Raw genomic sequence first — 10,200 nt, 5'->3', positions numbered from 1 at the left:
AAAGGGAAATGATGTAGATGAATAAAAAAAAAACATCATAGGTTCAAATCTTCTTCATTTACTGTAGGCAACATCCTGCTTTCCTCATCTGCTCAAAACAATAAAAACACCACCTTTATTCAGCTTTTTTTATGAATGATTCTTCTCTCAAATAGATCTGCACTCACTGCAGACGGTTGGACTTGTCAAACACAGGTGTAACTAATAACATCAATCATGGCTGCACGCCACCTAACGAGGCCAACTCGTCAGTGTTGTTGGTTGCAACAGTGCTTTCCCTGCTGAGACCAGTTCATCTGTGAGGAGACCACACTGCAGCTTCAATTGGGATTGAACTTCTTAGAAAAGTAACTGTGTGCGTGGATAAGGATGTTTGGTTTAATGAGATTGATATTATTTTATTATTTTCAATAAGTTTCCAGAATTCATTAAGACCTAGGATAAGTTCTGCCATCTCTTTAACCGACAACCTGTTTTACCAACTGGTCACAAGACGCTGAAGTAAGATAAGACATTACAGTTTCAAGGTTTACTACCATTGTCCAAGACTAAAAGACTGAATTGCCTTCATGATGATTTTCTATAATCTCATTCTGTATGAAAGCAAAATGAAGACAATTTACCAAATCACTTCTAATCCCACAAAAAAAGTCTAAAGAAGAAGACCCAAATAACAAGTAAATAATCATTCGATAGGGCAGAACTCAATGGAAACAATACATACAATTATCATTAAAGACGGCTGTTGGCCTTTTTTAAGTTTCACACGTCAGTTTTGGCAATTCTTTGATATGAGGCCATCACATGTAGACAAAGGGAAATCAAACTTGACCAAACCATTTTGCTGATATGCAAATCAGGCTAATTTAGATGACAAAAGCTTTCCCTCGTCTGCACATTCTGCATTTCGATATAAACCACAACACAGCTGCAGCTGGGTGGCAGGCAAGCAATATCAGTAACAATGGGGAAGGTAAGGAGCACATGCTGTTTTCTAAAAGTTTTCAAGATCGTTCAGGCAGTAACTGTAGTGCATGTAAACTGTCTTTTGTCTAGTTTGTTGTAATTTTAATGGCACAACAATATGCTGTTACTGTTTGGTATGATAGTTTACCAGGATTTGTCTGTTTCCTTCCGTTCAGATCGCATTCTTCGAGGATAAGAATTTCCAAGGCCGAAGCCATGAGTGCAGCACCGACTGTCCTGACCTGCGCTCTTACTTCGGCCGTTGCAACTCCATTAAGGTGGAGAGTGGCTGCTGGGTGCTGTACGAGCGTCCCAACTACACTGGCAACCAGTACATCCTGAGCCCCGGGGAATACCCTGATCACCAACAGTGGATGGGATTCAACGATAGCATCAAGTCATGTCGCTCTATCAAAAATGTAAGCTCAATAACCAGTAGATGCTTTTTTAGCCAACAGGTAACAAAGCTTTGAAAGTCATTGCTTAGTAATGAATGTCTCATTCATGTAATAATGATGTTAATGCACCCGTTTCTGGGATAAGCTTACTACACCAAGCTGTAGATTAGGTGAAACATAAAGTTATATTGGGCAGTAGTTTACATAAAATAGGGGACATAGCATGATTTTTTAAACATTTCTGGGTTAATTTTTTGCAGGAGAGTGTCCAGCTCCAGTCAAATACCACAGAGTGCACCAACCAAGCAGTAATCAGTCAAAGGCCAACAGAGAAAAAGGAGAGATAAAAGGCTCATGATTTGGCAGTAGGGTGCTTTATGTCCACGCCCATGCACATCAATTATTGAAGGAAACTAGGACAACAGCCAAGACACCCGTTTGTAGATGTGAGCAGCAAATGAGGAAACAGAACTAGGTCAAACGATTCAGATACTAAATACTAACATCATTTTAATTCTCTAACTCTTTCAAGGTGTACGGAAAGTCCTGGAAGATCAGATTCTACGAAAAGAAGGACTTCGGAGGTCAGGTGGCGGAGTGTGTTGAAGATTGCGCTTCGGTTTACGAGGCCTTCAAGTTCCAGGAAGTCCACTCCTCTGTGGTTATGGATGGCGCGTGGGTCCTCTACGAGCAGCCCAACTACCACGGACACCAGTACTTCCTGGAACGTGGCGAGTACCACAGCTTTACAGACTGGGGCGCCACCTCCCCTGCTGTGGGGTCCTTCCGCATGATCACAGAGTTCTAGGACAGCGGCGACCATGCAGGGTTCTACAGAAGAGTTCTGTGAATGCTCAGACCACCAAAGTTCCAGAATTCTAAAGAAAGTCAATCGAACACTGCGTTCCGGAACATGAGTTCCGAAACCCCTACAGGATTCCAAAACCGCTACAAGGTTCTAAAGCCCCAAGGAAACCAAAATTCCAAATTCGTCCAGACTTCCAAGAATCTTGAATAAGTTCTAGAACCCATCAAAAAAGTTCAGAGTTCCAGAAAGCTAAGGATTCGAGAACTCTTCAGCCTCCCACCTGCTTCTTCCATCTGTCCTCCTCCCCAGAACCCTGAATGTTGCACTCAAATTAATAAAAGCATTTCTGACCCATAACAGTGTTGTATGTATTCTCTCTTGTTAAGTTACATGACACCTCAACGGCCTCTAGTCTTGTCTTCTAGTGTCCACCAGTAAAATTGTTCAACACAGTTTACATTCCAAGATAAACTGATGTCAGATCACATGAGGACTGTCCTCGACCAAAGAAATTTTTAGTCAACTGGTTGATTTAATTGAAATCTGTGAGTTTTCTCTACAAAGAATCACACAAAAGCACCTCTTTAAATCGTGTGTTTACCAGAGACGTGCTGACAAGTTTCTTGTAAATAAGTCATTCAGCATGAAAAAAGCATAAAAAATGACTAATAGACTAAAGAAATCTTAGTCGACTAAGACAAGAATGACTGATTAGATGACTAATCTACTAAAAGGGGGCAGCCCTAGATCATCCTTAACATTGGCAGACACATTGATCATACAATGAGAAGCTTTGACAAGTGCAAGACATCTGATAACATTAATTTACAAAATGGTTACCGTTCAACATCAACATATTGCCAGTGAGCCACAAAGACCTCTGCACAGATCCTGTGTTAGGATGTATGTTGACTTCACAATGTCATAATTACATTATTCAAGTTATCATTCATCCTCAACAGAAACCCGTAAAAAGACCTTGCTGCAAATTTAACACACAACAGAATAAAAATGACATATACCCAATACTTTGATTGTAGTTTACTTGTTTATTATATATAATTTGATATAGTATCACCACAACCTTATAGTGTTTGTGATAACATTATCTTTAACTATTCATGAATAAGATAACATATTTTTTATTTAATAGTGAATCATATTTGATAGTGGCGTACACTGTGGTGCTTAAGGATAACAAATTTAGGCTAATTGGCAATGGGGGCCATTTTAACTGTGAGTGAAGCTTCATATTTAACATCACAACAATATCAATGACATTCAGACATATTTTTGGTCGCCCAAACAAGTGGCTTGCATTTATTACAGTTGTGACGGCCTTGTCAATATGATTCTCTGTCAGTTCCCCTGATTGCCTGACCCCATCCCTCTCATTAGGAAAGAGAGATAAAAGGTAGCAGTTAAAAGCAGGATAATTCCAAGATGGTCTCTCTCTCGCTCCCTCATGGAAGGCTGGTGCCTTTCTGGCTCACAACTTGGTTTGTTTGGTTTTGCTTATATTTAGTTATCTCTTTTGTTAAAGGTATCTTAGGTTAGCACTATAGTTTCATAGCACCCATCACCCACACCTCACTACTGACTACTGACTCTACACCCTTAGTGACTTCATTTTGCTTCAGTTAAATTATCTTTAATAAACTTACTTGCATATTTAAACTGTTACTGTGTGGACTTCCCTTCTTTGTTATGCTCTTGAACGAGCTGGGCATAACACAGTGCAAATATTTTATGAGTAATCACTTCCTAAATTTGTCCCGGCGAGGTCAAAACATGCTGAAATACTTTATAGACCCGAGACAGTATTTGTTGTGTTTATGTAAATTCATGTTTAATAAAAAGACAGTTTCAGACATACATTTTTGTGGGCTTATTCAATCATCCCGTCGTACCTGTATACGACCCAGACTGCCTACAGAGCTCAACAGTTGTGCAAAAGAAAAGAAGTTCAAAATTAAAGAAATCATGTTAAGTTCTGAAACATGCACATGCTACACAAGCATTCCTCACAGTGATGTACAGTGAGAAACCCACAGTTTAGCGGATTGTTTAGGTCTCTAATTTTATCTTTTATCTTTCATAATGTGTTTTTTTCTGGTTTTATTTTCCATCTTAATGTTTTTAATATGTTTTATGTTAATTTTCAGGTGAATCACGCAGTGTATGTAATATCTTCATTGTTAAACACTTTGAGCTGCATTTTTATTGAATGAAAGGTGCTAAACAAATAAAGTTTATTATTACTATTATTATTATTATTATTATTATTATTATTATTATTATTATTATTATAATAACTATTATTATTATCATTATTATTTGAGTAGTTTAAGACTTTGAGCTGCATTTTTTGTATGAAAAGTGCTATAAATATAAAGTTTATTATTATTATTATTATTATTATGAATAATAATAATATTTGGGTTTTTAAAGTTCTAAGATGTTCAATATAACCAGAACTAAACTAAACTTGTCATATGTTACATTTGTTATATGTTGATAAACTGTGGATTCCTTATGATTTATGAATTGTGAGTAATTCTGTTGCATATTTCATACAGAAAATGATATAGAAAATAAATAAAGGATAATGATGATAAACTTTATTTGCACCTTTCCTTAATAAAATGCAACTCAAAGTTTGTAGCTCACATAAAAGCTTTACATTACTATTGCATAAACAAACAACACATTGATTGCAGCGGTCCAGATCAGTTTGGATTGAGCACGGAGGACAGAGGTTTAGATACTTGGCACTGCTAAACAACTATTGTGTGTGGAAAGGCAATTCAGTGAGTAAGAACAATGGGCAGAATCTAGATGAATATTTGAATTGTAATAATTGTTACATGCACTGCTAACCATGCATTTAGTAGTATTGTCTCTGCCATGTATAAAGAGTACTGTGTTTGTTACAGCGTCTAGTATTTTACAGTAAGAGCTACAGATGGAGAAGGTGAGGTTCTAAATGGGTTGTTATAGTCGCAGGAGATAATCGTTTTCTAAATTTGGTGCAAGAAGCACAGACATCACATAGTGAGAATTTAAAAACGTGCCATCACAAATGCCGATAAAACCCTCTATAATCCTGGCTATTCTTTCCAGATTGTGTTTTACGAGGACCGGGACTTCCAAGGAAAGTCCTACGACTGCAAAGGGGACTCAGTCGACCTGCAGAGCTTCATCCGCCGGTGCAACTCGCTTAAGGTAGAGGGCGGCTGGTGGGTTCTGTATGAGCGCAACAACTACATGGGCTACCAGTATGTCATCGGTCCAGGCCAGTACAACGACTACCGCCGCTGGATGGGCTTCAATGACTGTGTCAGATCCTGCAGGATCATCAAAAACGTAAGTCCTGTAGTGCCAAAAGAAAACCAAGAAACATGCTGTCTTCCTCATGCATCAATGCTTTGACTGTTTTGGTTTCAGGCCAAAGGGCCGTTCAAGCTGAAGCTCTTCGACCGACCAAACTTTGACGGCCAATCTTTGGAGTTGACGGAAAACGCAAAGACAATCCAGGAGAAGTGGGTCAGATGTGAAGTCCAGTCCTGCAAGGTCCTGGAGGGCTCCTGGATTTTCTTTGAACATCCCAACTTCTGTGGTCGCCAGTACCTGCTGGAGAAAGGGGATTACCGACACCATTCAGAGTGGGGAGCTCTGAAGTCAACTGTGGGCTCCATCAGAATAATCATGGGGCTGTGAAAAGTGTCTTGTAATGTAATGTAATGTAACGCATTGCAATAAATGTATTTGGAAATACAGGTGCAGAAGATCATACTTATTGTATGCCTTATTTACCTGAACATATCACTATTAATGGTTTTCAAGTCCTCACACACTCTAATAGGCTACTCTATCAAAAAGTAAGCACAACTACAAGCCAAATATACCTTTCTGTAGGCCTATAAGGCAAGAATACTTAACTATAAGTATATCTCGATCAAAAGATTAAGTACAAGTAGGCCTATAAGCCAAGTATACTTAGACTTTTCTGTATACTTGTGCCAAGTATACTTATGTATACTTTTGTTAAGTATATCTCTGGTAAGTACATAAAAAGTAAACTGAAAGTATACTCTCTTATTTTAAGTTTAGAATAAGTATACTAATAGCACACTTGAATAAACTTCTTTTTGGTAAGGGTAGAGATGAAAGGAAAGTGTATATCCAGTTGCCAGTTTATTGAACGAAGCTAAAATAATACAGTCTAATATGACAACCCTGCAATAAATCCTACTTATATCCAGATTATGATCTTCAGTTTACGTTGAAACTGTTTTAGCGAAGTGTTGGGTCAGCTTTATAGCCATTTTGGAGGATGCAGTTTGTGTTGAAATATATTGCGTTATACAGAGGGGTGTTTCTAATATTTAGTCGACCTTCCTTGATATAAATTTTTAAGGTAAATGTCTGTAAACAAATTGTGGGAAATTGACAGATTTCTGCCCAAACACAAACAATGAAACATTTGCCAAATTTCTGGTCTCAAATCAAATCAAATCATTTACTTACTAAAGGGGACATATCATGAAAAACAATGAGTATGCACATACATTTGAGTATCTGGAGTGCCTAACAACCTACAAACTATAAAATAAGACAACCCAGTCAGTTTTGTGGGCTGTCTAGATCAGAAAACATGTGATTGAACATGCCATTAAACCCAGGGTCGGTGATATTGAGAAACTAGAAAGAGTACTCTAGATTTTAAAAAATTATCAAACGAAAAAAATGATTTCAGTGTTGCTAACTCTTTTCCAATGAAAGTAGCTTGCAGCACCAGCTCCAAAAGTCCCTAAATCTAGAGAGAAAGTCACCAAGTCAGCAACACTGAAAGACCGTCACTTTAGGTCTCCCTCCAAAACCACTCCCCCACAATTATTATTACGAACGTAAACATATCATAATGAACGTGAATGGCAAACATGGTTACTGTTGATACTCAGCTGTCAAGGTAGCAGCTTGTGGAAGACTCCAAGGACAAGCAATGAGTGCACGAGCAGAGTGCACGCAGGCAGACAGGTAGGCATGTAGACAGGTCCGTCTCGTTCTCGTGATATCAGGAACAACTTGAGTGAATTTCCTCAAATTTGGCACAAACGTCCACTTAGATTCAATGATGACCTGATTCGATTTTGGTTGTCAAAGGTCAAATTCATTGTGACCTCACAAAACACATTTTTGGCCATAACTAGACAATTTTGCAAGACATTTTGACCTGTGTGCCTGGTGCTGGTGCCCACCCCACATCCTGAGCTTCCTGTTAAGATACAGGTACTCTACGGGGCTTTTGCTAAAAAAAACATTCTTGTTCTGAGTTACCTATTACAGTTATCTTTATTTAAAAAAAAAAAAAGGTCCAACCCTAGCTTCCTCTTAAAGGTCCCATATAGTGTTCATTTTCAGGTTCATACTTGTATTTTATGTTTCTACTAAAACATGTTTACATGCTGTAATGTTAAAAAAAAACTTTATTTTCCTCATACTGTCTGCCTGAATACATCTGTATTTACCCTCTGTCTGAAACGCTCCATTTTAGTGCATTTCAACGGAATTGCAATGGAATTGCGTTGCTAGGCAACAGTTTGGGTCCATGTTTACTTCCTATCAGCTGATTTTATTTACATACACTGCAACAGGAAATAAACTTGGACACATTTAGAATATTTACGTTTAAAACAGTATAATGGTCTAAATATTGTATATTTATGACATCACAAATGGACAGAAATCCTAACGGCTTGTTTCAAACGCACAATTTCTGTATATGGGCTGTGTGTCTTTCTCCATATATTGAGCGTTTTGATAGTTTAACAGTATTTTTATAGCACTTAAACCTGCTGTATAATATAAAACACATGAAAATCTCACTTTTTACAATATGGGACCTTTAACACACAGTAAGAGTTGGGGGCTTCATGAGGCTTCACTGAAGACGCTAATGTTTACATACTATGTGGCCATAAGCCAACTTAAATGCATCAGCCTCAGTATCAGCTGCAGATGAGACAGTTTAATTGGATTAATAAATCGTTTCTGGAATCATTCATCAACAGATCGAAAGGTCAGTGAATAAACACTGTACAAAGCTTTTTGAAAACAATTGCAGCATCATGAAGCACCGATGATTACAGAGCCAATTAAAATGACAATGATGACTCAGGCAATGCATTTCAGTGTGTCCACATACACTGTATATATAAATCTGGAGCAGGTCTGTAGGTAATATTGTGCAAAAGTGGGATTAACAATCAGCCAGACATCAGAAGTTGGTAAGAGGCCCAAACATGGACCGTGTGGGAAAGGTAGGCAAACAAGCAGATTATTAGAAGAGGTTCCACTTAACCTCTTCAGACTCAAGTTGTGCCTGAAATTCTTCCAGTTACACAGATTGTGTACTCATCAGCTGTGCATTTCCACCATTTGAAGTTCAATATATCATATATTTATATCAGAATATCCAGTGAACACCAGTTGTCCTCTTTCAGATCGTGTTTTATGAAGACAGAAACTTCGAAGGTCAATATTATGAGTGCACCAGCGACTGTCCCGAGCTCAACATCCACTTCAGCCACTGCAACTCTGTTCGTGTGGAGAGCGGCGCCTGGGTTCTGTACGAGAGGCCCAACTACCTGGGCTACCAGTACATCCTGACCAGGGGGGAGTACCCCGATTACCAGCGCTGGATGGGTTACAATGACAGCATCAGGTCCTGCCGGATCGTACGAAATGTGAGCTCCTTCAGAAAACAGATGAGAAGCCTTAAAGGGATAGTTTGTGTGTTTTGAAGTGGGGGTTGCATGAGGTACCTATCCATAGTAGCTGTTTTACTTATTAGACAGTACATTGCTTTGCTACCGACACCGGCGCAAAGCAATGTACTGCTGTGGACCGGGATCCATCCACAGAAGTACATTGCTTTGCTCTGGTGTCGGTACTCCTGTCTGCTTCTCCAAACTGGGGGCGTGCCGACCGTCATCTACTGTAGGTAATACACTGACTATGGATAAGTACCTCATACAACCCCACTTCAAAACACCCAAACTATCCCTTTAAGAGCCCAGTCTGTTCTCTTTCCCAGGGTCAAATACAGAGGCTTTGTCGCAGCTTTAGCACCAGTTTGAGACGCACCGGCATATTTGCCATCCTTGAGACCAACTATCCACCCCAAACACTTACCATAGCACGCAACTCAGGGGGGGAGGTGGTAACGAAATTAGTAGTATATAAATGTAATTCATAGGAGACATTGTGGGATATAGGGCGGTCCGGTGGTGCAGTGGTTATTACTGCCGCCTCACAGCAAGAGTGCAGTGAGTAACTGAACCCCTGATCTTTGTCTTGCAGGTCTCTAGTGTGTTCAGGGTTCGTGTCTACGAGCGTCCTGACTTCAGTGGTCAGATGTTGGAGTGCGCTGAAGATTTGAGCAACCTGCCTGAACGCTGGCAGCACCGCGAGGTTCACTCTGCCAAGGTGCAGGACGGTGCATGTGTCTTCTATGAGCTTCCTGACTACCGCGGACGCCAGTACCTGCTGGAGAGAGGAGAGTACCGCCGCTTCAACGAGTGGGCCGGCATGAACCCCAAAGTGGGCTCCTTCCGTCGCGTCCACAACTTTTAGCCTGTTTCTCTTTTAGTTCATGTTTTACATCACTGTTCTTTGGAAATCTAATAAAAAACGTATCTCAGTATGTTCATCCCTCTATGTTCTGTGTTTGTATTTCCCAGGCGGTCACCTCCGGTTCTAAGAAGTGAAGCCAATGCTGAGGTGCCTTAATGTGCCCTCTAATAGCCAGCAGGGGGCGACTCCTCTGGTTGCAAAAAGAAGTCTGATTGTATAGAAGTCTATGAGAAAATGAGCCTACTTCTCACTTGATTTATTACCTCAGTAAACATTGTAAACATGAGTTTATGGTCTCAGTCGCTAGTTTCAAGTCTTCTTCAATACAGCATGATGTTCATTTAGTAAATGATGGTCCCATTTAGAGTCAAATAGACCATAAAGCAGGGG

The 10,200-nt window shown here is 39.5% G+C and overlaps 3 protein-coding genes across 3 annotated transcripts; all 3 read left to right on the top strand.

Moving 5' to 3' along the window:
- Window positions 1-812: 812 nt before the first annotated feature.
- On the top strand, window positions 813-2,529 carry LOC141781808 (gamma-crystallin M2-like). The gene is made up of 3 exons (XM_074657654.1): window positions 813-973; window positions 1,143-1,385; window positions 1,897-2,529. Exons 1-3 carry the CDS (start codon window positions 965-967, stop codon window positions 2,170-2,172), a joined length of 528 nt encoding a protein of 175 aa, XP_074513755.1. The 5' UTR covers window positions 813-964; the 3' UTR covers window positions 2,173-2,529.
- A 2,545-nt stretch (window positions 2,530-5,074) lies between these two features.
- Window positions 5,075-5,951, top strand: LOC141782223 (gamma-crystallin S-1-like). The gene is made up of 3 exons (XM_074658313.1): window positions 5,075-5,146; window positions 5,296-5,538; window positions 5,620-5,951. The coding sequence occupies exons 1-3, from the start codon at window positions 5,138-5,140 to the stop codon at window positions 5,890-5,892; spliced, it is 525 nt and encodes a 174-aa protein (XP_074514414.1). The 5' UTR covers window positions 5,075-5,137; the 3' UTR covers window positions 5,893-5,951.
- A 2,444-nt stretch (window positions 5,952-8,395) lies between these two features.
- On the top strand, window positions 8,396-9,880 carry LOC141781805 (gamma-crystallin M2-like). Its single transcript, XM_074657651.1, has 3 exons — window positions 8,396-8,495; window positions 8,679-8,921; window positions 9,538-9,880. The coding sequence occupies exons 1-3, from the start codon at window positions 8,478-8,480 to the stop codon at window positions 9,808-9,810; spliced, it is 534 nt and encodes a 177-aa protein (XP_074513752.1). The 5' UTR covers window positions 8,396-8,477; the 3' UTR covers window positions 9,811-9,880.
- Window positions 9,881-10,200: the final 320 nt, after the last annotated feature.

Source organism: Sebastes fasciatus, chromosome 14, assembly GCF_043250625.1.
Source record: "Sebastes fasciatus isolate fSebFas1 chromosome 14, fSebFas1.pri, whole genome shotgun sequence".
In the NCBI taxonomy this organism is placed as follows: Eukaryota; Metazoa; Chordata; class Actinopteri; order Perciformes; family Sebastidae; genus Sebastes; species Sebastes fasciatus.
Note: the sequence above shows the minus strand (reverse complement) of the source record. Positions and strands in the feature narration are given on the sequence as shown.

What these genes read in the sequence shown, in the direction of transcription:
- LOC141782223 (XM_074658313.1), top strand. An exon ending in CCTGCAGGATCATCAAAAAC is followed by an intron (nt 5,539 to 5,619) that starts GTAAGTCCTGTA and finishes TTTTGGTTTCAG; the next exon opens with GCCAAAGGGCCGTTCAAGCT.
- LOC141781808 (XM_074657654.1), top strand. An exon ending in CATGTCGCTCTATCAAAAAT is followed by an intron (nt 1,386 to 1,896) that starts GTAAGCTCAATA and finishes AACTCTTTCAAG; the next exon opens with GTGTACGGAAAGTCCTGGAA.
- LOC141781805 (XM_074657651.1), top strand. An exon ending in CCTGCCGGATCGTACGAAAT is followed by an intron (nt 8,922 to 9,537) that starts GTGAGCTCCTTC and finishes TTTGTCTTGCAG; the next exon opens with GTCTCTAGTGTGTTCAGGGT.